The sequence below is a fragment of the Oncorhynchus tshawytscha genome, linkage group LG05 (assembly GCF_018296145.1).
Source record: "Oncorhynchus tshawytscha isolate Ot180627B linkage group LG05, Otsh_v2.0, whole genome shotgun sequence".
Taxonomy (NCBI): Eukaryota; Metazoa; Chordata; class Actinopteri; order Salmoniformes; family Salmonidae; genus Oncorhynchus; species Oncorhynchus tshawytscha.
Genome location: NC_056433.1, coordinates 81,411,226 through 81,438,980, shown reverse-complemented (window position 1 = coordinate 81,438,980; position 27,755 = coordinate 81,411,226). Strand labels below are relative to the sequence as shown.

At 43.4% G+C, this 27,755-nt stretch overlaps 1 protein-coding gene across 4 annotated transcripts in view; it reads right to left on the bottom strand.

The window, feature by feature from the left end:
* The window catches only part of gtpbp3 (GTP binding protein 3, mitochondrial), a 38,268-nt gene that overhangs the window by 8,663 nt on the left and 1,850 nt on the right, over positions 1-27,755 (bottom strand). For 2 of the 4 annotated variants that reach the window (XM_042322492.1, XM_042322490.1), the window contains exons 2-6: positions 16,738-17,000; positions 16,498-16,584; positions 12,526-12,728; positions 10,206-10,278; positions 1,754-1,897 (exon numbers count right to left, since the gene is read on the bottom strand). In XM_042322492.1, coding sequence (XP_042178426.1) covers positions 1,754-1,897; positions 10,206-10,278; positions 12,526-12,728; positions 16,498-16,584; positions 16,738-17,000 — 770 coding nt within the window. The remainder of the gene's footprint in view (positions 1-1,753; positions 1,898-10,205; positions 10,279-12,525; positions 12,729-16,497; positions 16,585-16,737; positions 17,001-27,755) is intronic. The other 2 variants (XM_042322491.1, XM_042322494.1) reach the window with 1 other exon arrangement.

Below are 27,755 nucleotides of genomic sequence, written 5' to 3'. Positions count from 1 at the left end.
AAAAACAGGTTCATTAGAAACAGATTCATTAGAAACAGATTGTCACGACTTCCGCCGAAGTCCCTCTCCTTGTTCGGGCGGCGTTCGGCGGTCGACGTCACCGGCCTTCTAGCCATCGCCGATCCACTTTTCATTTTCATTTTGTTTTGTCTTTGTTTTACACACCTGGTTTCAGTTCCCACCTGGTTTCAGTTCCCACCTGGTTTCAGTTCCCACCTGGTTTCAGTTCCCACCTGGTTTCAGTTCCCACCTGGTGTCAGTTCCCACCTGGTTTCAGTTCCCACCTGGTTTCAGTTCCCACCTGGTTTCAGTTCCTGGTTTCAGTTCCCACCTGGTGTTTCCCACCTGGTGTCAGTTCCCACCTGGTTTCAGTTCCCACCTGGTGTCAGTTCCCACCTGGTGTCAGTTCCCACCTGGTTTCAGTTCCCACCTGGTGTCAGTTCCCACCTGGTGTCAGTTCCCACCTGGTGTCAGTTCCCACCTGGTTTCAGTTCCCACCTGGTTTCAGTTCCCACCTGGTTTCAGTTCCAATCCCCAATGTTCATTATGTAACCCTCTGTTTTCCCCGTGGTTTTTGTGTGTGATTGTGTTATGTATGTTCGGTCCGTTATTGTGGGCTCGGTATTACGACATGTTATTTGGAATATTTGAGTAAAGTTACTTGTGTTACTCATCTGTGCTGTCCTGCGCCTGACTCCTCTGCACCAGCTACACCATTACACACAGGTTCATTAGAAACAGGTTCATTAGAAACAGGTTCATTAGAAACAGGTTCATTAGAAACAGGTTCATTAGAAACAGGTTCATTAGAAACAGGTGCATGTGTATTGGATATGTATTGGATGTGTATTTGGTGTGTATTGGGTGTGTATTGTGTGTGTATTGGGTGTGAATTGTGTGTGTATTGGGTGTGTATGAGTCGAGCACCGGGTGTGTACTGGGTGTGTATTGTGTGTGTATCAGTCGAGCACCGGGTGTGTACCGGGTGTGTACTGGGTGTGTATTGTGTGTGTTGTGTGTATTGTGTGTGTATTAGGTGCGTATTAGGTGTGTATTTGGGTGTGTATTTGGTGTGTATTTGGGTGTGTATTAGGTGTGTATTGGGTGTGTACTAGGGGGGTATTGTGTGCCGGGTGAGCATTGGGTGTGTATTAGGTGTGTATTAGGTGTGTATTGGGTGTGTGTTTCACTTGTTTATGAGAAACGTACACCAACCAACGATTCACTTCCTCATCCTCGTTGTGTCGTACGGGGGCTCTGAAAAAACATGACGACAAATGATCCAAAAACCTTTTTAGAAACACCCAGGATAGTTACGCGGGGCTTTGGACGTTGTACACATGAAATGGTGTAATTCTGAACTTTTTATCTGTAACGTTATATTCCATTTGGTTTGCGACTCAAAAGCTATCCAGAATGGAACAGCTGGATTGGGGATACAGCTCAGTCACACAACATGGAATGCAATGCTGCGGACAGAGCCGCCATACTGCAAAACGACGATTAGGAATTGAATCGCTGGTTGGGGTACGTTTCTCAAAAATAAGTGAAATCGCAACAACAACAACAACAACAAAAAATGTGTCTGGAACCTTCTAGAACATTCCATTTACATCAGAAATAGAGATTTGGTCATAAAAAAAAGAAGCATATTTAGGTGTATGACTGAGTGCACTCATACATGGCTGTCCATAGAAATGAGGATTCGCTCTGCAATGTGTCATACTTTGTGTGTGTGTGTTGTTGTTCTTACAGAGCGTGTTGAGCAGACTGCTCTTCCCAGCATTGGTAGCTCCTGCTATCACCACCTGTACTCCGGTGCGCAGCCGCTCTCCTCTCCTCTCGTCCTTTAGGTGTCTCTCTATCTCTGTCTCCAGCTGGCGCACTGAACTGTCCACTGGGAAGGGGAGACGGGCAGGGACAGGACAACAGGGAGTCAAGTTCAATTTCATGTTTGCTTTCCAAATAACCAATGCCATGGAAACAGGAGAAAGTCTCTCTGCTCTGTGACATGTGAAACTAAACAATTAATGTCAACAACATTGTGACATATTTATAATGTGTCTGATGTGAAACAACCTTTTTTAAATGCCGATTACATGAGATGAATGAATGTCACCCATTGTGTAGACCCCTGTCCACCTAACTATGAACCAGAGGTGGCTCTGACTTCTCCTCTGAAAGGAAAGGGCCCAATGGCGTGCCACCAAAAACAAATGCCACACAGCAAAGCATCTGTCCCTAAATCAAAAGATCAGAGGCTTCTGTTCTCTCAGCTGCCCCACCAGACTGCAGCAGGCGACGCTGAGGGGAATTTCCCTTCCCTCCGTTTCCTCTCACTCTCCCCTTCTCCCCCCACACCATGGGAAACACGGAGAGACAGAGAGACAGAGAAGGAGAGACAGAGAGAAGGAGAGGGAGGGGGAGAGGAGAGAGACAATGGAAGACAGAGACAGAGGTGGTAGAGAGAGAGAGAGGAGAGAAGGAGAGAACCAGAGAGAGAGAGAGAGAGAGAGATGAAGGAAGACAGAGACAGAGGTGGTAGAGAGAGAGGAGAGAAGGAGAGAACCAGAGAGAGAAAGAGAGAGACAGAGAGGTGGTTGAGAGATAGAGACAGAGAGAGAGAGAGACAGAGATCGTTAAATTGAGAGACAGAGACAGACAGAGAGAGAGACAGACAGAGAGAGAGAGAGAGAGAGACAGCAAGGTGGTAGAGAGACAGAGACATCACTGTCAGATCACAGCCAGATCAACTGTGTTTCTGAAGAAATTAACCGGCAATATTCATTCAGAAAAACAGCCCATTAAACTCTACAACATGAACCAATCGTACAGATGGGCTCCAAACAGTGCAGAGAAATCCATTGAAACATTGAACTCAAATAAAATGATGAACTCTAAACAGGTCTTCAATAACTCACAATACCAAAACAATGAAGGTGTCAATTCGGTTACTCAAAACATCGACTGCCTATTCCAAAAGGAAGCATCAAAAGCAAATTTGAGAAAACCAAAAGAAATGCAACATCAGAAACAAAAAACCGAAATATTTCTGAAAAGTGGTTTGATAAATAATGTAAAACAACTAAGACAAATGTCAAATGAAAAACATTAGCAGCTAAACAACCCAGAGCTACGATATGAATACGATAAGAAACTCTGAAACAGTATAAACAAACACTGAAACGCAAGAAATTGAATTATACCAACAAGACACTTGATGAAATTGAAAACGCAACGGACCAAAATCAGTTCTGGGACATGTGGAACAGTTAGTTTAAGCACGACAAAGCCACAATAATTAACCATAGAAGATGAAGGAATTTGAAAAACATATTTTGATAATCTATACAAAAACATCCCACAAAAAGACTTACAACACAACCAATTAGAAATTCAAGAAAAATTGAACATCCTTGAATCAGTCATAAAAACAACCAAAATCCATTAGATTCCCCAGTAACCCAACAAGAACTAAATGAAAAGCTCAAATCTATAAAATCTAAGAAGGCTTGTGGTCTAGGCAACATCAGAAATGAAATGCTGAAAAACAGCCCACCTGAGTTGCAAAATGCTGAGCTTAAACGGTTCAACATGGTATTAACTTCTGACTGCTTTCCTGATGTCTGGAACCAGGGGCTCATCTCCCCTGATCCACAGAAGTGGAGACAATTCAGACCCCAATAATTACAAGGGAATTTGCGTAAACAGCAACTTGGGAAAGATTTTCTGTAGCACTTAGAATTCAAAACTTTCTTCAAAATAAAAATGTAATAAGTAAATGTCAAATTCACTTTCTCCCTAACTATCGTACTACTGACCATATATACACCTTACACACACTAATTAATAAACACCATCACACTACTGACCATATATACACCTTACACACACTAATTAATGAACACCATCTCACTACTGACCATATATACACCTTATACACAATAATTAATAAACACCATCACACTACTGACCATATATACACCTTACACACACTAATTAATGAACACCATCACACTACTGACCATATATACACCTTACACACACTAATTAATAAACACCATCACACTACTGACCATATATACACCTTACACACACTAATTAATAAACACCATCTCACTACTGACCATATATACACCTTACACACACTAATTAATAAACACCATACACTACTGACCATCACACTAATTACTAAACACCATCTCATACTATACACCTTACACACACTAATTAATAAACACCATCTCACTACTGACCATATATACACCTAATAAACACCACACACTAATTAATAAACACCATCTCACTACTGACCATATATACACCTTACACACACTAATTAATAAACACCATCTCACTACTGACCATATATACACCTTACACACACTAATTAATAAACACCATCTCACTACTGACCATATATACACCTTACACACACTAATTAATAAACACCATCTCACTACTGACCATATATACACCTTACACACACTAATTAATAAACACCATCTCACTACTGACCATATATACACCTTACACACACTAATTAATAAACACCATCTCACTACTGACCATATATACACCTTACACACACTAATTAATAAACACCATCTCACTACTGACCATATATACACCTTACACACACTAATTAATAAACATGTCCATCAAAAAAAAGAGGGCAAAATCTTTGCTTGCTTTATTGACTTTAAAAAAATCATTTGATTATATTTGGAACAAAGGCCTATTCTACAAAACTCTCCAAAGTGGGCTTGGTGGTCAGGTGTATGACTTAAAATGTAGTTGAAGTCAGAAGTTTACATACACTTAGGTTGGAGTCATTAAAACTCGTTTTTCAACCACTCCACAAATGTCTTGTTAACAAACTATAGTTTTGTCAAGTCGGTTAGGACATCTACTTTGTGTATGACACAAGTAATTTTTCCAACAATTGTTTACAGACAGATTATTTCACTTATAATTCACTGTATCACAATTCCAGTGGGTCAGAAGTTTACATACACTAAGTTGACTGTGCCTTTAAACAGCTTGGAAAATTCCCCAAAATGATGTCATGGCTTTAGAAGCTTCTGATAGGCTAATTGACATGATTTGAGTCAATTGAAGGTGTACCTGTGGATGTATTTCAAGGCCTACCTTCAAACTCAGTGCCTCTTTGCTTAACATCATGGGAAAATCAAAAGAAATCAGCCAAGACCTCAGAAAGAAAATTGTAGACCTCCACAAGCCTGGTTCATCCTTGTGAGCAATTTCCAAATGCCTGAAGGTACCACGTTCATCTGTACAAACAATAGTACACAAGTATAAACACCATGGGACCACGCAGCCTTCATACCGGTCATGAAGGAGACACGTTCTGTCTCCTAGAGATGAACGTACATTGATGTGAAAAGTGCAAATCAATCCCAGAACAACAGCAAAGGACCTTGTGAAGATGCTGGAGTAAACAGGTACCAAAGTATCTATATCCACAGTAAAACAAGGCCTATATAGACATAACCTGAAAGGCTCAGCGAGAAAGAAGCCACTGCTCCAAAACCGCCATAAAAAGACTACGGTTTGCAACTGCAAATGGGGACAAAGATTGTACTTTTTGGAGAAATGTCCTCTGGTCTGATGAAACAAAAATAGAACTGTTTGGCCATAATGACCATCGTTACGTTTGGAGGATAAAGGCAGAGGTTTGCAGGCTGAAGAACACCATCCCAACCGTGAAGCACAGGGGTGGCAGCCTGATGTTTCATGTTTCTAAGTTGTAATTATTTCACCTCTATGGCCTATTTATTGCCTTTCTTCTCTACTCTTCTACATTTGCTCACACTGTATGTAGATCTTTCTATTTTTCTTTTATATTGTGTTATTGACTGTACGTTTGTTTATGTGTAACTCTGTGTTGATGTTTTTGTCACACTGCTTTGCTTTATCTTGGCCAGGTCGCAGTTGTAAATGAGAACTTGTTCTCAACTGGCCTACCTGGTTAAATAAAGGTGAAATGTTGTGGGGGTGCTTTGCTGCAGGAGGGACTGGTGCACTTCACAAAATAGATGGCATCATGAGGGAAGGAAAATTATGTGGATATATTCAAGCAACATCTCAAGACATCAGTTAAAGCTTGGTCGCAAATGGGTCTTCCAAATGGACAATGGCCCCAAGCATACTTCCAAAGTTGTGGCGAAATGGCTTAAGGACAACAAAGTCAAGGTATTGGAGAGGCCATCACAAAGCCCTGGCCTCATCTATAGAACATTTGTGTTCACTGAAAAAGCGTGTGCTAGCAAGGAGGCCTACAAACCTGACTCAGTTACTCCAGCTCTGTCAGGAGGAATGGGCCAGAATTCACCTAACTTATTGTGGAAGCTTGTGGAAGGCTACCTGAAACGTTTGACCCAGGTTAAACAATTTAAAGGCAACGCTACCAAATACTAATTGAGTGTATGTAAACTTGTGACCCACTGGGAATGTGATGAAAGAAATAAACGCTGAAAGAAATAATTCTCTCTACTATTATTCTGACATTTCACATTCTCAAAATAAATTAGTGATCCTAACTGACCTAAGACAGAGAATTCTTACTAGAATTAAATGTCAGGAATTGTGAAAAACTAAGTTTAAATGTCTTTGGCTAAGGTGTATGTAAAATTCCGACTTCATCTGTATGTACACAGAAAACATGTGTGCAATAAAAATCCAAAACCAAAGAACAGTATTCTTTCCACAACGTCGAGGTGTGAGACAAGGCTGCAGTTTGAGTCCAAATCTTTTCAACATTTATATCAATGAATTAGCAGACATGTTGGACTATTCTCCAGCACCAGGACTCACACTACTTGACACAGAGGTGAAATACCTGCTATATGCTGATGATTTGGTACTTCTATCACCAAACAAAGAAGGTCTTCAACAGAACCTTAACATTCTAGAGCAATATTGCCATAATTGGGTCCTGGCAGTAAATTTCCCAAAAACGAAAATCATGATTTTCCCTTAAAAAAAAAACTGATGTCAGAAACACAAATATAAATTCACCCTAAACAACACCATAATTGAACACACAAAAAATGCCTCATACCTTGGGTCTGACCATATCTGCATCGGGAAACGTTAATATGGCAGTGAATGCACTCAAAGAAAAAGCCTGCAGAGCATTGTATGCAATAATAATAAAATGATTCAAAATCCCAGTTAGAATTTGGACTAAAATATTTAACAGTGAAATCCAGGGGGCGACTCAATAAACTGGACTTTAAAATGTGGGACAAACATCCAATTGAAGCCCTACATGCAGAATTCTGTCGGAAAATTCTATAAATCCAGAGAAATACAGCAACTAATGCAGGAAGGGCAGAATTGGGCCTCTTTCCAGTGAGATCATCAACATTTTGGCCACATCTAAATTCAAGTCTGCAACTTAAAGCACTTCAAACTCAAGAGCTGAGCCCAGAAACGAGCCCTCTCAGTCAGCTGGTGTTGGACCTCACCAACCAAACAGAGACCAGCACTGCTTCAAAAGAAAGAATTCCAATAAACAAAAAATCATGAACCAATCAAAGGACTCATATTTACAACATTGGAAAAACGAAACAAAATCGCAAGCCGACTAAATTGCTTTCTGGCCCTAAAAAGAGAATATGAATTGGCTGATTATCTCTACTCTGTCAAAGATACGAAGCAGAGACAGATCCTTACCAAGTACAGGCTGAGTGACCACCAACTGGCAATAGAAACTGGGAAACATAAAAAGACATGGCTACCCAAAGAGGAGCATGTATGTGGTCACTGCACGACAGGGGAGGTAGAGACAGAGATGCACTTTCTCCTTTACTGTGAGAAATATTCCTCACAAAGAGATTCATTATTCACAGAAATGACTACATTAATTCCACATTTTAACTTATTAAACCCAGAGGAAGAACTAAGAATACTCATGGGCGAAGGAGCAATGGCTCCTCTTACAGCCAAATATGTATTTTCCTGCCACAGCCTGAGGGACACTGAATAATAACATCTGCATAGTAAGCAGTAACTTATTTATTATTATTATTGTTGTTGTGATTATCATTCCAAATAGTAGTGGTATGGGTAGTAGGGTGATGGTAATGATACCAGTTTAATGACGATGGTAGTTGTAGTAATGATGATGATGGTAGTAGTTGTAGTAATGATGATGGTAGTAGTTGTAGTAATGATGATGGTAGTAGTTGTAGTAATGATGATGATGGTAGTAGTTGTAGTAATGATGATGGTAGTTGTAGTAGTAATGATGGTGGTAGTTGTAGTAATAATGATGATGGTAGTTGTAGTAATGATGGTGGTAGTTGTAGTAATGATGATGATGGTAGTTGTAGTAATGATGATGATGGTAGTTGTAGTAATGATGATGATGGTTGTAGTAATGATGATGATGGTGGTAGTTGTAGTAGTAATGATGGTAGTTGTAGTAATAATGATGATGGCAGTTGTAGTAATGATGATGGTAGTTGTAGTAATGGTGGTGGTAGTTGTAGTAATGATGATGGTAGTTGTAGTAATGGTGGTGGTAGTTGTAGTAATGATGATGGTAGTTGTAGTAATGGTGGTGGTAGTTGTAGTAATGATGATGGTAGTTGTAGTAATGATGGTGGTAGTTGTAGTAATGATGATGGTAGTTGTAGTAATGGTGGTGGTAGTTGTAGTAATGATGATGGTAGTTGTAGTAATGGTGGTGGTAGTTGTAGTAATGATGATGGTAGTTGTAGTAATGGTGGTGGTAGTTGTAGTAATGATGATGATGGTTGTAGTAATGATGATGATGGTGGTAGTAGTTGTAGTAGTAATGATGGTAGTTGTAGTAATAATGATGATGGCAGTTGTAGTAATGATGATGGTAGTTGTAGTAATGATGATGATGGTAGTTGTAGTAATGATGATGATGGTAGTTGTAGTAATGATGATGGTAGTTGTAGTAATGATGATGATGGTAGTTGTAGTAATGATGATGGTAGTTGTAGTAATGATGATGGTAGTTGTAGTAATGATGATGATGGCAGTTGTAGTAATGATGGTGGTAGTTGTAGTAATGATGATGATGGTAGTTGTAGTAGTAATGATGGTAGTTGTAGTAATAATGACGATGGTAGTTGTAGTAGTAATGATGATGGTAGTTGTAGTAGTGATGATGATGGTAGTTGTAGTAGTGATGATGATGGTAGTTGTAGTAATGATGATGATGGTAGTTGTAGTAATGATGATGGTAGTTGTAGTAGTGATGATGATGATGGTAGTTGTAGTAGTGATGATGATGGTAGTTGTAGTAATGATGATGATGGTAGTTGTAGTAATGATGATGATGGTAGTTGTAGTAATAATGATGATGGTAGTTGTAGTACTGATGTAATGGTGAAGATGACAGTTATAAGTTAGTTATAGTTTCATTTTCCATGTTTAGCTTTTTATATTTATTACATTTCTACTACTGACTGTTACCATTTTATTGTTTTTTTTAATGTAATTTTGTATTATTATTTACTACCCTTTTATGTTATTATTTGTTATTCTTAATCATTTTATAACCATGTATATAGTATACATTGTTGCTTTGGCAATATTGACAATGTTTTTCATGCCAATAAAGCAGCTTGAATTTGAATTTGACAGAGAGAGAGACAGAGACAGAGAGAGAGAGGTGGTAGAGAGAGAGAGACAGAGAGAGAGAGGTGGTAGAGAGAGAGAGAGACAAAGGCAGAGAGAGGTGGTAGAGAGAGACAAAGGCAGAGAGAGAGGTGGTAGAGAGAAAGTGACAGAGACAGAGAGTGAGAGAGAGGTGGTAGAGAGACAGAGAGAGAGGGAGGCAGTGAGAGAGACAGAGAGAGAGAGGTGGTAGAGAGACAGACAGAAAGGTGGCAGAGAGAGAGAGACAGAGAGAGAGAGGGATGGTAGAGAGAGCAGGTTTGTAGCTGCTGACAGTGTATTCCTGTGTTGGACAGCCTGAGAGGCCAGGCTTTGAAGACAAGATGAATGCCTGCAGTGTCCCTGTGGCCCCTTCTCCCCACTTCCTCCAAGGAGACAGTCTTTTCAGCACTTTGATGCATATCTCCTCTCAATGACGCTAGCTCTCCCTCTCTGCAGATACAAACAGGAAAGCCATGCCAACTCCCCCTGGAAAACTCACTTCCGTAATTGTTATTTTGTTCCAGAGAAGGGGGAGTACCCACCTTGATTTAACACCCCGTCCTCGATGAGCTCATCTTCACTGAAGTCTATGAAGGCTTCCACGTGAGCCAAACACTGAAACAACAAACAGACAGATGTTGAGCGAGAGAGACAACAATATATGCGGTCCTCTCTATATTAATTCCTTTGGCAATGATTTAAGTTTCTCTGTCGTGATTGTCTTCTAGGTCAGAGGGATAGACTAAAACATCTCAGTAGACTAAAACATCTCAGTAGACTAAAACATCTCAGTGGACTAAAACATCTCAGTAAACTAAAACATCGCAGTGGACTAAAACATCGCAGTGGACGAAATCATCTCAGTAGACTAAAACATCTCAGTGGACTAAATCATCTCAGTGAACTAAATCATCTCAGTAGACTAAATCATCTCAGTAGACTAAATCATCTCAGTAGACTAAATCATCTCAGTAGACTAAATCATCTCAGTAGACTAAATCATCTCAGTAGACTAAAACATCTCAGTAGACTAAATCATCTCAGTGGACTAAATCATCTCAGTAGACTAAATCATCTCAGTAGACTAAATCATCTCAGTAGACTAAAACATCTCAGTAGACGAAATCATCTCAGTGGACTAAAACATCTCAGTAGACGAAATCATCTCAGTAGACTAAAACATCTCAGTGGACTAAATCATCTCAGTGAACTAAATCATCTCAGTAGACTAAATCATCTCAGTAGACTAAATCATCTCAGTAGACTAAATCATCTCAGTAGACTAAATCATCTCAGTAGACTAAATCATCTCAGTAGACTAAATCATCTCAGTAGACTAAATCATCTCAGTAGACTAAATCATCTCAGTAGACTAAATCATCTCAGTAGACTAAATCATCTCAGTAGACTAAAACATCGCAGTGGACTAAATCATCTCAGTAGACTAAATCATCTCAGTAGACTAAAACATCTCAGTGGACTAAATCATCTCAGTGGACTAAATCATCTCAGTAGACTAAAACATCTCAGTGGACTAAATCATCTCAGTAGACTAAATCATCTCAGTAGACTAAATCATCTCAGTAGACTAAATCATCTCAGTAGACTAAAACATCGCAGTGGACTAAAACATCTCAGTGGACTAAATCATCTCAGTGGACTAAATCATCTCAGTAGACTAAATCATCTCAGTAGACTAAATCATCTCAGGAGACGAAATCATCTCAGTAGACTAAATCATCTCAGTAGACTAAATCATCTCAGTAGACTAAATCATCTCAGTAGACTAAAACATCGCAGTGGACTAAAACATCTCAGTGGACTAAAATATCTCAGTGGACTAAAACATCTCAGTGGACTAAAACATCTCAGTGGACTAAAACATCTCAGTAGACTAAAACATCTCAGTGGACTAAATCATCTCAGTAGACTAAATAATCGCAGTGGACTAAAACATCTCAGTGGACTAAAACATCTCAGTGGACTAAAACATCTCAGTGGACTAAATCATCTCAGTGGACTAAATCATCTCAGTGGACTAAATCATCTCAGTAGACTAAATCATCTCAGTAGACTAAACAAAGCATCCTCTCCTTGTCTCCCTTCCTGTGCCACGACAGAAATAAACAGGTGAAGGCATCATCGCTACTGAAATGCACCCTAAACATCTGAATGTTGATTGACACATGGAATGATTGACAGTTCAATAGGCCCACTAGGAGAGGAAACATCAGCCGACTGCAGGTTCCCTCAATCCACACATTGTACCAGAGAAACAATAGCAAAACAATAGCAGCATTGTCTGCATGCCGAACTAGGGAAAGGGTGAAACTACAGTAGGTAGATTCCAAACATACTATTTTGACAAATAGAGATTGGATTTTGTTAGGCTGCTGACGGTTTTCCTCAGGAAGGCCAAAATTAGGCTCTTTTCTGTAGCACTCCTCTCAGGAGAGGTGGCGAAGCGTTGATACCCAGGTCTGGTGCCAAGGTAGAGATCGCACGATACACTCCGGGTAGAAGCTGCCCATTGGCACAGATCTAGGATCAGCTGGTTCCTGATCCCTGATCTCTCATCCCTGCTGTCAGACAACTACAGTATAGACAAGACACTCTCTGGACATCACACTTAATCAGACCACTATAACAATTGCCTGGGGGCGACCACGCCAACTCAAACAGCTCACCCTAGACTTCTACAGTGTCCACAAAGGCCTGAATCCTAACTTTGAGATCTGTGTGGTTTTTATGCAACACCGCTAAACAACTGGCTGGCTTAGAGAACAACACGCTGGGTGAAGCCGATCCAGGCTAGGTAACCATCCACGTGTTTTCTCTTTCTCTGGGGAACCTACTACCTACCCGTTTGAGCCTGTAACTCCAGTCCTGGTAGAGGCGGCCCAGCTCCCCATCCATCTGCCTGAGGGCCTGCCTCCTCTGGGCCTCAGTCTCAGCGTGGATCAGGTCCCCCAGGCCCTCCACCTCCGTCAAGCCCAGTTTCCCCGCGTGGAAGGCCCTCCGCGTGAACTCCCCTGCCTCCGCAGGCCTCACACCCTCCAGGCTTCCTGCATAACACACATCGCACAGCAAGACAGAGAAAACAGGGTCAAAGTCAGGGTTAATTAGTAACACACACACAGCAAGACAGAGAATTACTCAAACAGGGTCAAATCCAGGGTTAATTAGTTACACACACACAGCAAGACAAAGACAACACTTAGGTCACTAATAAGGTTCCCTATCGTTCACAAGCCAAGGTTACTAAGGTTCACTAAGGCAATGTACACTACCGTTCAAAAGTTTGGGGTCACTTAGAAATGTCCTTGTTTTTTAAAGAAAAGCACTTTTTTTTGTCCATTGAAATAACATCAAATTGATCAGAAATACAGTGTAGACATTGTTAATGTTGTAAGTGACTGGAAACAACAGATTTTTTATGGAATATCTACAAAGGCGTAAAGAGGCCCATTATCAGCAACCATCACTCCTGTGTTCCAATGGCACGTTGTGTTAGCTAATTCAAGTTTCTAATTTTAAAAGGCTAATTGATCATTAGAAAACCCTTTTGCAATTACATTAGCACAGCTGAAAACTGTTATTCTGATTAAAGAAGCAATAAAACTGGCCTTCTTTAGACTAGTTGAGTATCTCAAAACATCCAGAAACAAAGAACTATCTTCTGAAACTCGTCAGTCTATTCTGGTTCTGAGAAATGAAGGCTATTCTGGGCGATAAATTGCCAGGAATCTGAAGATCTCATACAACGCTGTGTACTACTCCCTTCACAGAACAGCGCAAACTGGCTCTAACCATAATAGAAAAAGGTGTGGTAGGCCCCGGTGCACAACTGAGCAAGAGGACAAGTGCATTAGAGTGTCTAGTTTGAGAAACAGACGCCTCACAAGTCCTCAACTGGCAGCTTCATTAAATAGTACCGTAAAACACCAGTCTCAACGTCAACAGTGAAGAGGATGCTGGCCTTCTAGGCAGAGTTACAAAGAAAAAGCCATTTCTCAGATTGGCCAATAAAAATAAAAGATTAAGATGAGCAAAAGAACACAGACACTGGACAGAGGAACTCTGCCTAGACGGCCAGCATCCCAGAGTCACCTCTTCACTGTTGGCGTTGAGACTGGTGTTTTGCGGTACAATTTAATGAAGCTACCAGTTGAGGACTTGTGAGGCGTCTGTTTCTCAAACTAGACACTCTAATGCATTTGACTTCAGTCACTCAAGTCATAGACTATTTTATCTGCTACCGCACAGCAAGAGGTACTGGAGCGCCAAGACCCTCTGAACAGCACACATACACAACACGTCTCAACTGTCTCAAAGCTCAAAAATCCTCTCCTCCCCTTCATCTACACTGATTGAAGTGGATTTAACAAGCGACATCAATAAGGGATCATAGCTTTCACCTGGATTCACCTGGATTCACCTGGATTCACCTGGATTCACAGAAGGAGCAGGTGTTCTTAATGTTTTGTACACTCAGTGGGTAATTTTACATACACAGTAATAAATCAATATTAAACTCATTATCAGCCTGTTTTCTGCATTTATCAGAGTACCATCGGGTAGCCTGATTTCTGCATTTATCAGAGTACCATCGGGTAGCCTGTTTTCTGCATTTATCAGAGTACCATCAGGTAGCCTGTTTTCTGCATTTATCAGAGTACCATCAGGTAGCCTGGTAGCCTGTAGCCTTTTCTGCATTTATCAGAGTACCATCGGGTAGCCTGTTTTCTGCATTTATCAGAGTACCATCGGGTAGCCTGTTTTCTGCATTTATCAGAGTACCATCGGGTAGCCTGTTTTCTGCATTTATCAGAGTACCATCGGGTAGCCTGATTTCTGCATTTATCAGAGTACCATCGGGTAGCCTGATTTCTGTATTTATCAGAGTACCATCGGGTAGCCTGATTTCTGTATTTATCAGAGTACCATCGGGTAGCCTGATTTCTGTATTTATCAGAGTACCATCGGGTAGCCTGATTTCTGCATTTATCAGAGTACCATCGGGTAGCCTGATTTCTGTATTTATCAGAGTACCATCGGGTAGCCTGATTTCTGTATTTATCAGAGTACCATCGGGTAGCCTGATTTCTGTATTTATCAGAGTACCATCGGGTAGCCTGATTTCTGCATTTATCAGAGTACCATCGGGTAGCCTGATTTCTGTATTTATCATTTCTGCATTTATCAGTACCATCGGGTAGCCTGATTTCTGTATTTATCAGAGTACCATCAGGTAGCCTGATTTCTGTATTTATCAGAGTACCATCGGGTAGCCTGATTTCTGTATTTATCAGAGTACCATCGGGTAGCCTGATTTCTGTATTTATCAGAGTACCATCGGGTAGCCTGATTTCTGCATTTATCAGAGTACCATCGGGTAGCCTGATTTCTGTATTTATCAGAGTACCATCGGGTAGCCTGATTTCTGTATTTATCAGAGTACCATCAGGTAGCCTGTTTTCTGTATTTATCAGAGTACCATCGGGTAGCCTGATTTCTGTATTTATCAGAGTACCATCGGGTAGCCTGATTTCTGTATTTATCAGAGTACCATCAGGATTATTAGGGAAATCATTCTTCTTGCAAAGTATGTAAAAGTTTGAATCAAACTATTATATTAATCTGATTATCCACATTTAACAGATTATTGTTTGCATGTGACCGTACTCAGTGTATATTTGTAGGCGTATTTAATGTTATGTGTCCGCTGGCTGCTTGTCTCTTGTCTTCCTGAGAAATACACACACTACCAGAAAGAGACAAACCCCCTAACCGGCTCTAGGCTCATGAAGGCATAGGGTCAGAGTTTCAGAGTTGAAGGGTCATTCTGGGGTCACTGTGAGTGGCAAAAACAACACTGGGAATGAGTTAAGGTGTTTTTGTTAGAATCTTTGCAGAACTTAATTTATTGGTTGTCAATATGGTGGCCTGATTCTTACATGCTCTGCAAAGGCATTACATCAACCAGAGACAGTTGACTGTTGCCAGTTGTACTACTACAGCATTAATAAAGAAGAACAATGCTGATAACTACAGGAGATAGCAGGATTATATAATCATCAGCTTTATGTATTTTGTTGTTGACTGGCTGTTCTGAGAAGATGCAAATCTGAGACACTGCACAGATTACATTCATTTATATAACACTGCCCCCTAGCAGCCAAATATGAACATTGCAAGGACGCTGACAACAGTTCTGCATTGCGCTCAAGTTCAAGGAAAGTGTTTGCAGGAAGGAAAGCAACGCAGACACTCAGATGGAACAGCTACAAGAACACTTATCTCCTCTAGGCTCTAGCCTAGTACTACATACATGCATATATATATATACACACACTATCGTTCAAAAGTTTGGGGTCACTTAGAAATGTCCTTGTTTTTGAAAGAAAAGCAACAATAAAAAAGTCCATTAAAATAACATCAAATTGGTCATAAATACAGTGTAGACATTGTTAATGTTGTAAATGACTATTGTAGTTTTTTAGAAAACATCTTCATAGGCGTACAGAGACCCATTATCAGCAACCATCACTCCTGTGTTCCAATGGCACGTTGTGTTAGCTAATCCAAGTTTATCATTTTAAAAAGGCTAATTGATCATTAGAAAACCCTTTTGCAGTCATCTAAGCACAGCTGAAAACTGTTTTTTAACGAAGCAATAAAACTGTCCTTCTTTAGACTAGTTGAGTATCTGGAGCATCAGCAGATACTCTGTACTCTCTGGACATCACACTCAATCAGACCACTCATATCTCTCTACAAATGACTGTGCTCTAACCTAGTTCCATATCTCTCATCATATGACTGTGTGTTTACCTAGGGCTTGTAAGACAGCTGTGATGACTGCAGGACCTCCGTGAATATGAAACTCTGCACTGTCTTCCCCTGTGAAGCTGTGGGGACCTGACAAGAAAGCACAACAACAGTCACAACAACATTGGATAAGACAAACAAGAACAGCTACTATGAGATGCTTATAAAAAAAATGTTTTAATCAAAATGCATTGTGGGTTTATCCAATAATAACTGTGAGGTGTCCTCTAGGACCGATCTGACCTTTGAACCAGAGGACCAGTCCTCGGTCCAGCAGCTCTTTGGACTGGGGGTCAGTGATCCTCCGTAGCAGGGCGGTACGAGGAGGGGGTAGAGCCTGGGTCAGACCTGCCATGTTTCTCAGGACCATGGAGGAGGCAGGACCACTGACACGGACCACCGCCACACCACACCTGCCGTGGCCCGACGACAGGGCAAAGATGGTCTCAGCATCGCATACCGCTCTGGTCGGGATACACAGGCCCCTCGCTGATGGAGATGCTCTGCTGGAGACATTTACACAATTGTCAAGCGACTGGGTGCATGAAAAGTGCGATATATATATACACTGAACAAAAAATATAAAACACTACATGGAACAATTTCTAAGATTTTCATAAATTACAGTTCATGTAAGGAAATCAGTCATTAGGCCATAATCTATGGATTTCACATGACTGGGAATACAGATATGCATCTGTTGGTCACAGATACCTTAAAAAAAGGTAGGGGCATGGATCAGAAAACTAGTCAGTATCTGGTGTGACCACCATTTGCCTCATGCAGCGCAACACATCTCCTTCGCATAGAGTTGATCAGGCTGTCGATCGTGGACTCAGACACAGATTTCTCAGAAACTTGCTGGACAGCATCTCAAGACCAAGATCTTCAAAAGCAGTTGATATCGTAAACATCATGGCCGCTGTGAGCCAATAAAGTTGAGTGAGGTCGGGCCTGACAATTCAATTCAGTCTTGGAGGGAAGGCCATGAGGGAAGGCCCTGAGGGAAGGCCCTGAGGGAAGGCCATGAGGGAAGGCCATGCATCTAAATTCTCTACAATGTTTCCTGAAGTCTGCAGTGGTCCACTACCCACATGGATTCAAAAGTATTCGATTGGTGAGAGTACCAGAGATGAAATCAGGACCAGAATCCTTTAAATCCAGATCAAGAGTTTTTAAGAGCCAGACTAAGGACCAGTGGATCGAGACCATGACCTGACCAAGACTAGTTTAAATGGGTAAAAATAGTATAGTACAGCACAGTTCAGTACAGTCTAGTGTAGTACAGTATAGTTCAGTTCAGTACAGTCTAGTGTAGCACAGTATAGTTCAGTACAGTCTAGTATAGTACAGTATAGTTCTGTACAGTACAGTCTAGTGTAGCACAGTATAGTTCAGTACAGTCTAGTGTAGTACAGTATAGTTCTGTACAGTACAGTCTAGTATAGCACAGTATAGTTCAGTACAGTCTAGTATAGTTCAGTACAGTCTAGTATAGTACAGTATAGTTCTGTACAGTACAGTCTAGTATAGTACAGTATAGTTCTGTACAGTACAGTCTAGTATAGTACAGTATAGTTCTGTACAGTACAGTCTAGTATAGTACAGTATAGTTATGTACAGTACAATACAGTAGATTCAGTACAGTACAGTAAAGTACAGTATAGTACACTAGAATTATGTTCAGTACATTACAACACATTACAGTTCACCACATTACAGTACAGTTCAATCAATCAATCAAATGTATTTATAAAGCCCTTCTTACATCAGCTGATGTCATAAAGTGCTGTACAGAAACCCAGCCTAAAATCCCAAATGGCAAGCAATGCAGGTGTAGATGCACGGTGGCTATGAGACAGGAGAAGTACTCCAGATATAACAAACTGACCCTAGCCCCCCGACACATAAACTATTGCAGCATAAATACTGGAGGCTGAGTCAGGAGGGGTCGGGAGGCATTGTGGCCACGTCCGACAATACCCACGGACAGGGCCAAACAGGCAGGATAAAACCCTACCCACTTTGCCAAAGCACAGCCCCCAACCACCAACCTACTATCCTGAGACAAGGCCGAGTATAGCCCACGAAGATCTACCCCACTGCACGAACTCGAAGGGTTTGCCCACGAAGATCAACCCACTCAAGTGACGCACCCCTCCTAGGGACTGCATGGAAGAGCACCAGTAAGCCAGTGACTCAGCCCCCGTAATAGGGTTAGAGGCAGAGAATCCCAGTGGAGAGAGGGGAATCGGCCAGGTAGAGACAGCAAGGGTGGTTCGTTGCTCCAGTGCCTTTCCGTTCACCTTCACACTCCTGGGCCAGACTACACTCAATCATAGGATCGACCGAAGAGATGAGTCTTCAGTAAAGACTTAAAGGTCGAGACAGAGTCTACGTCTCTCACATGGGTAGGCAGACCATTCCATAAAAATTGAGCTCTATAGGAGAAAGCCCTGCCTCCAGCTGTTTGCTTAGAAATTTGCGTACGTGTAGGTATGTACGGCAGGACCAAATCAGAGAGATAGGTAGGAGCAAGCCCATGTAATGCTTTGTAGGTTAGCAGTAAAACCTTGAAATCAGAGGGAGGCTAGCACTGGAGTAATATGATTTTGGTTCTAGTCAAGATTCTATCAGCCGTGTTTAGCACTAACTGAAGTTTATTTTGTGCTTTATCTGGGTAGCCGGAAAGTAGAGCATTGCAGTAGTCTAACCTAGAAGTGACAAAAGGATGGATACATTTTTCTGCATCATGTTTGGACAGAAAGTTTCAGATTTGTGCAATGTTACGTAGATGGAAAAAGCTGTCCTTGAAAAAGTCTTGATATGTTCGTCAAAAGAGAGATCAGGGTCCAGAGTAACGCCGAGGTCCATCAGTTTTATTTGAGACGACTGTACAACCATCAAGATTAATTGTCAGATTCAACAGAAGATCTCTTTGTTTCTTGGGACATAGAACTAGCATCTCTGTTTTGTCCGAGTTTAAAAGTAGAACATTTGCCGCAATCCACTTCCTTATGTCTGAAACCCAGGCTTCCAGGAAGGGCAATTTTGGAGCTTCACCATGTTTCATCGAAATGTACAGCTGTGTGTCATCCGCATAGCAGTGAAAGTTAACATTATGTTTCCGAATGACATCACCAAGAGGTAAAATATAGTGAAAACAATAGTGGTCCTAAAACGGAGCCTTTAGGAACACCGAAATTTACAGTTGATTTGTCAGAGGACAAACCATTCACAGAGACAAACTGATATCTTTCCGACAGATAAGATCTAAACCAGGCCAGAATTTGTCCGTGTAGACCAATTTGGGTTTCCAATCTCTCCAAAAGAATGTGGTGATCGATGGTATCAAAAGCAGCACTAAGGTCTAGGAGCACGAGGACAGATGCAGAGCCTCGGTCTGACGCCACACATTGTATGTTTACAGGAAGCAGTGAGTTGCTACGCAACAGTTTTTCCATTTTTTATTGAGTTTGGTACACATTCGGTGGATAGGTTTATTATGTTCAACATAGGAGGGCCAAGCACAGGAAGCAGTAGTTTAGTTGGAATAACATCCAGTATGGAGCATGAAGGTTTAGAGGCCTTGACTATTTTCATCAATGTGTCAAGAGATATAGTACTAAAAAAACTTGAGTGTCTCCCTTGATCTTAGTGTTTTGCAGACTCAGTACAACTGAGCGTTGGAGAAATACACAGATGTAAAGAGGAGTCTTGTAACGGTTTTCTAGTGGTGATGAAGGAGAGTCGGACCAAACTGCAGCGTGTCGATTGCGATCCATATTTATTAAACAAAACGTAAACACGACTAAACACTAAACACTACAAAACAATAAACGTAAATGAAAACCGAAAACAGCCTATCTAGTGCAAACTAACAGAGAGTACAAGTAAGACACTAAGGACAATCACCCACGACAAACTCAAAGAATATGGCTGCCTAAATATGGTTCCCAATCAGAGACAACGATAAGCACCTGCCTCTGATTGAGAACCACTCCAGACAGCCATAGACCTTGCTAGACAACCCACTAAGCTACAATCCCAATACCACCACCAAAACCCCAAGACAAACACACCACAATTACAAAAACCCCATGCCACACCCTGGCCTGACCAAATACATAAAGATAAACACAAAATACTTTGACCAGGGCGTGACAGAACCCCCCTAAGGTGCGGACTCCCGAACGCACCTCAAAACAATAGGGAGGGTCCGGGTGGGCGTCTGTCCATGGTGGCGGCTCCGGCGCGGGGACGTGGACCCCACTCCTTTAATGTCTTAGTCCCCTCTCCCTTCGTCCCTGGATAGTCCACCCTCGCCGCCGACCATGGCCTAGTAGTCCCCACCCAGAACCCCACTGGACTGAGGAGCAGATCGGGACTGAAGGACAGCTCGGGACCGAGGCAGCTCGGGACTGAGGGAAGCTCGGGAGTGAGAGAAAGCTCAGGAGTGAGAAAGCTCAGGAGTGAGAGGAAGCTCGGGAGTGAGAGGAAGCTCGGGAGTGAGAGGAAGCTCAGGAGTGAGAGGAAGCTCAGGAGTGAGAGGAAGCTCAGGAGTGAGAGGAAGCTCAGGAGTGAGAGGAAGCTCAGGAGTGAGAGGAAGCTCAGGAGTGAGAGGAAGCTCAGGAGTGAGAGGAAGCTCAGGCAGGTAGATAGATCTACCAGCTCCTGGCTGGCTGGTGGTTTCAGCAGATCCTGGCTGACTGGCAGATCCTGGCAGATCTGGAAGAGTCTGGTTGACTGGCAGATCTGGAAGAGTCTGGTTGACTGGCAGATCTGGAAGAGTCAGGTTGACTGGCAGATCTGGAAGAGTCAGGTTGACTGGCAGATCTGGAAGAGTCTGGTTGACTGGCAGATCTGGAAGAGTCTGGTTGACTGGCAGATCTGGAAGAGTCTGGTTGACTGGCAGATCTGGCGGCGCTGGGCAGACTGGCGGCGCTGGGCAGACTGGCGGCGCTGGGCAGACTGGCGGCGCTGGGCAGACTGGCGACGCTGGGCAGACTGGCGACGCTGGGCAGACTGGCGACGCTGGGCAGACTGGCGACCCTGGGCAGACTGGCGGCGCTGGGCAGACTGGCGGCGCTGGGCAGACTGACGACGCTGGGCAGACTGACGACGCTGGGCAGACTGACGACGCTGGGCAGACTGACGACGCTGGGCAGACTGGCGGTGCTGGGCAGACTGGCGGTGCTGGGCCGACTGGCGATGCTGGGCAGACTGGCGATGCTGGGCAGACTGACGGCGCTGGGCAGACTGGTGACGCTGGGCAGACTGGGGGCACTGGCGGCGCTGGGCAGACTGGCGGCACTAGCTGCTCCATATAGGCTGACAGCTCTGGCGGCTTCTTACAGACTGACCGCTCTGGCGGCTCCGTGCTGACTGGCAGCTCCTTGCAGACTGGAAGCTCCTTACAGACTGACAGCTCCGTGCAGACTGGCAGCTCCTTGCAGACTGGCAGCTCCTTGCAGACTGGCAGCTCCTTGCAGACTGGCAGCTCCATGCAGACTGGCAGCTCCATGCAGACTGGCTGCTCTATGCAGACTGGCTGCTCTATGCAGACTGACAGCTCTGGCTGCTTCATGCAGACTGACAGCTCTGGCTGCTTCATGCAGACTGACATCTCTGGCTGCTCCATGTAGACTGGCTGCTTCATGCAGACTGGCAGCTCGGGCTGCTTCATGTAGACTGACAGCTCTGGCTGCTCCATGCGGACTGACAGCTCTGGCTGCTCCATGTAGACTGACTGCTTCATGCAGACTGACAGCTCGGGCTGCTTCATGTAGACTGACAGCTCTGGCTGCTCCATGCAGACTGACAGCTCTGACTGTTCCATGCAGACTGACAGCTCTGGCTGCTTCATGCAGACTGGCAGCTCTGGCTGCTCCATGTAGACTGGCTGCTTCATGCAGACTGGCAGCTCGGGCTGCTTCATGTAGACTGACAGCTCTGACTGCTCCATGCGGACTGACAGCTCTGGCTGCTCCATGCAGACTGGCTGCTTCATGCAGACTGGCAGCTCTGGCTGCTCCATGCAGACTGACAGCTCTGGCTGCTCCTTGCAGACTGGCAGCTCTGGCTGCGCTGAACAGGCGGGAGACTCCGGCAGCGTAGGAGAGGAGAAAGGCTCTGGCTGCGCTAAACAGGCAGGAGGCTCCGGCAGCGCTGTAGAGGAGGAAGGCTCTGGCTGCGCTAAACAGGCGGGAGACTCCGGCAGCGCTGGAGATGAGGAAGGCTCTAACAGCGCTAGATAGGCGGGAGACTCCGGCAGCGCAGGAGAGGAGAAAGGCTCTGGCTGCGCTAAACAGGCGAGGCACACTGAAGGCCTGGTGCGTGGTGCTGGAACTGGTGGTACTGGATCGAGGACACGCACAGGAAGCCTGGTGCGGGAGCTGCTACCGGAGGGCTGGGGTGTGGAGGTGGTACTGGATAGACCGGACCGTGCAGGCGCACTGGAGCTCTTGAGCACCGAGCCTGCCCAACCTTACCTGGCTCGATGCCCACTCTAGCCCGGCCGATACGAGGAGCTGGAATATATCGAACCGGGCTGTGCACCCGCACTGGAGACACCGTGCGCTCCACAGCATAACACGGTGCCTGCCCGGTCTCTCCAGCCCCCGGTAAGCACAGGGAGTTTGCGCAGGTCTCCTACCTGGCATAGCTATACTCCCTGTAAGCCCCCAAGAAATTTTGGGGCTGACTCCCGGGCTTTCTTGCCAACCGTGTTCCCTCGTATCGCCGGCTCCTCTCTCCGGCTGCCTCTGCTCTCCTAAGTGCCTCCACCTGTTCCCATGGAAGGCGATCCCTTCCCGCCAGGATCTCCTCCCATGTGTAGCAACCCTTGCCATCCAATATATCGTCCCATGTCCAATCCTCATTGCGCCGCTGTTGCTGCCTTTGTTGCCTCTCCTCTTTCGGCTGCTCCTGCCTGTTGACACGCCGCTTGGTCCGTTGGTGGTGGGTGATTCTGTAACGGTTTTCTAGTGGTGATGAAGGAGAGTCGGACCAAACTGCAGCGTGTCGATTGCGATCCATATTTATTAAACAAAACGTAAACACGACTAAACACTAAACACTACAAAACAATAAACGTAAATGAAAACCGAAAACAGCCTATCTAGTGCAAACTAACAGAGAGTAAGTAAGACACTAAGGACAATCACCCACGACAAACTCAAAGAATATGGCTGCCTAAATATGGTTCCCAATCAGAGACAACGATAAGCACCTGCCTCTGATTGAGAACCACTCCAGACAGCCATAGACCTTGCTAGACAACCCACTAAGCTACAATCCCAATACCACCACCAAAACCCCAAGACAAACACACCACAATTACAAAAACCCCATGCCACACCCTGGCCTGACCAAATACATAAAGATAAACACAAAATACTTTGACCAGGGCGTGACAAGTCTGTAATTTGCTTTCTAATTATCATGATCATTTCCTCAAAGAAGTTCATGAATTTATCACTGCTGAAGTGAAAGCCATCCTCTCTTGGGGAATGCTGCTTTTTAGTTAGCTTTGCGACAGTATCAAAAATACATTGAGGATTGTTCTTATTTTCCTCAATTAAGTTGAAAAATAGGATGATCGAGCAGCAGTAAGGGCTCTTCGATACTGCACGGTACTGTCTTTCCAAGCTAGTCGGAAGACTTCCAGTTTGGTGTAGCACCATTTCCGTTCAAATTTTCTGGAAGCTTGCTTCATGGCTCGGGTATTTTCTGTATACCAGGGAGCTAGTTTCTTATGACAAATGTTTTTAGTTTTTAGGGGTGCGACTGCATCTAGGGATTTACGCAAGGTTAAATTGAGTTCCTCAGTTAGGTGGTTAACTGATTTTTGTACTCTTGACGTCCTTCGGTAGGTGGAGGGAGTCTGTAAGGGCATCTAGGAATCTTTGGGTTGTCCGAGAATTTATAGCACAGCGTTTGATGCTCCTTGGTTGGGGTCTGAGCAGATTATTTGTTGAGACTGCAAACGTAATAAAATGGTGTTCCGATAGTCCAGGATTATAAGGAAAAACATTAAGATCCACAACATTTATTACATGGGACAAAACAAGATCTAGAGTATGACTGTGGCAGTGAGTAGGTCAGGAGACATGTTGGACAAAATCCACTGAGTCGACGATGGCTCCGCAAGCCTTTTGGAGTGGGTCTGTGGACTTTTCCATGTGAATATTAAAGTTACCAAAAATTTGAATACTATCTGCCATGAATACAAGATCCGATAGGAATTCAGGGAAATCAGTGAGGAACGCTGTATACGGCCCAGGAGGCCTGTAAACAGTAGCTGTAAAAAGTGATTGAGTAGACTGCATAGTTTTCATGACTAAAAGCTCAAAAGATTAAATGTTTCAGTCAGGCCAATCATATCAAGGATATGATCAGTTCATTGACTATAACTGCCTTGGAAGTGAGGGATCTAACACTAAGTAGCCCTATTTTCAGATGTGAGATATCACAATCTCTTTCAATAATGACAGGAATGGAGGAGGTCTTTACTCCAGTGAGATTGCTAAGGCAAACACCGCCATGTTTAGTTTTGCCCAACCTAGATCGAGGCACAGACACGGTCTCAATGGGGATAGCTGAGCTGACTATACTGACTGTGCTAGTGGCAGACTCCACTAAGCTGGCCTGCACCCTCTCATTGTGGAGCTAGGTGAGTTAGAGCCCTGTCTATGTTCGTAGATAAGATGAGAGCACCCCTCTAGCTAGGATGGAGTCCGTCACTCCTCAGCAGGCCAGGCTTGGTCCTGTTTGTGGGTGAGTCCCAGAAAGAGGGCCAATTATCTACAAATGCTATCTTTTGGCAGGAGCAGAAAACAGTTTTCAACCAGCGATTGAGAAGTGAGACTCTGCTATAGAGCTCATCACTCCCCCTAACTGGGAGGGGACAAGAGACAATTACTCCATACCGACACATCTTTCTAGCTGATTTACACGCTGAAGCTATGTTGCGCTTGGTGACCTCTGACTGTTTCATTCTAACATCATTGGTGCCGACGTGGATAACAATATCTCTATACTCTCTACACTCGCCAGTTTAAGCCTTAGCCAACATCATCTTCAGATTAGCCTTAACGTCGGTAGTCCTGCCCCCTGGTAAACAGTGTATGATCGCTGGATGATTTGTTTTAAATCTAATACTACGGGTAATGGAGTTGCCAATGAGTAGGGTGTTCAATTTGTCAGAGCTAATGGTGGGAGGCTTCGGTGTCTCAGACCCCGTAACGGAAGGAAGAGAGATCAGAGAAGGCTTGGCCTCTCACTCCGACTCGTTGCTTAATGGAAAACCGGTTGAAAGTTTCTGTCGGCTGAATGAGCGACACCGGTTGAGCATTTCCTTCCAGAAGCCATGAGAAAATTGTCCGTGCGAGGGGATTTATACTACCATCTGTACTTACTGGTGGCACAGACGATGCTTCATCCTTTCCTACACTGATATTACCCTTGCCTAATGATTGCGTCTGAAGCTGGGCTTGAAGCACAGCTATCCTCGCCGTAAGGCGGTCGTTCTCCTGTATATTACGAGTGCAGCGACTGCAATTAGAAGGCATCATGTTAATGTTACTACTTAGCTTCGGCTGGTGGTGGTCCTGACGAACCACATCCAGATAAAGCGTCCGGAGTGAAAAAGTTTAATGAAAAGTTGAGAAGAAAAAATATATATAAAACGGTAATTATAAAGTAAAAACCGTAAAGTTGGCAGGTAGCAAAGTAAGGATTGGCAACAAACCACACAGCAGCACGTGAATAAGTCTACAGGTTGTGACCGGTTCAGTACATTACAGTGCATTACAGCTCAGTTCAGTACAGCACATTACAGCTCAGTTCAGTACAGCACATTGCAGTACAGTTCAGTACATTACAGCACAGTTCAGTACAGCACATTTCAGTACAGTTCAGTACAGTACATTACAGCTCAGTTCAGTACAGCACATTGCAGTACAGTTCAGTACAGTACATTACAGCTCAGTTCAGTACAGCACATTTCAGTACATTACAGCACAGTTCAGTACAGTACAGTTCAGTACATTACAGTACAGTTCAGTACAGTACATTACAGTACAGTTCAGTACATTAAAGCACAGTTCAGTACAGCACATTGCAGTACAGTTCAGTGCATTACAGTTCAGTACATTACAGCACAGTTCAGTACAGCACATTTCAGTACAGTTCAGTACATTACAGCACAGTTCAGTACAGTACAGTTCAGTACATTACAGCACAGTTCAGTACAGCACATTGCAGTACAGTTCAGTGCATTACAGTTCAGTTCAGTACATTATAGAAATCTAATGTTGGGCCAAATATTGAGTGCAGAAAACATTAACACCAGTTCTTTCCATGACATAGACTGACTAGGTGAATCCAGGTGAAAGCAATGATCTCTTATTGATGTCACTTGTTAAATACACTACAATCAGTGTAGATGAAGGGGAGGAGACATGTTAAATAAGGATTGTTAAGCCTTGAGACAATTGAGAAATGGATTGTGTATGTGTGCTGTTCAGAGGGTGTATGGGCAAGACAAAACAATGAAATGCATTTGAATGGGATATGGTAGTAGGTGCCAGGCGCACCGGTTTGTGTCAAGAACTGCAATGCTGTTGGGTTTTTCACACTCAAAGGTTTACCATGTGTATCAAGAATGGTCCACCACCCAAAGGACATCCAGCTAACTTGACACAACTGTGGGAAGCATTGGAGTCAACATGGGCCAGCATCCCTGTGGAACCCTTTCAACACCTTGTAGAGTCCATGACCTGACAAATTGAGGCTGTTCTGAGGGGAAAAGGGGGTTTGCAACTCAACACTAGGAGGGTGTTCTTCATGTTTTGTCCACTCAGCGTATTTGTGCTATTGGAGGGTTTGGTGCCCTTGCAGGCTATGCATGTCACTACTCTGCACTTTTTCCCTGAAGTGTGCAGTTGTCCACTACCCACATGGTGGTTCTCTGTAGCTCAGTTGGTAGAGCATGGCACTGGCAAAATAGTGTAAAGAATTTGTATGCATGCATGACTAAGTTGCTTTGGATGAAAGCGACCTACTGAATGGAATGTTATATGATTTGTGAAACACTGGAACCTGCAATTCATCCACATACAGTGTATTCTGAAAGTTTTCAAACCCCTTGACTTTTTCCACATTTTGTTACGTTACAGCCTTATTTTGAAATGGATTAAATTGTCCCCCACCCCCCTAAATTATTATTATTATTATTATTATTACATAAGTATTCAGAC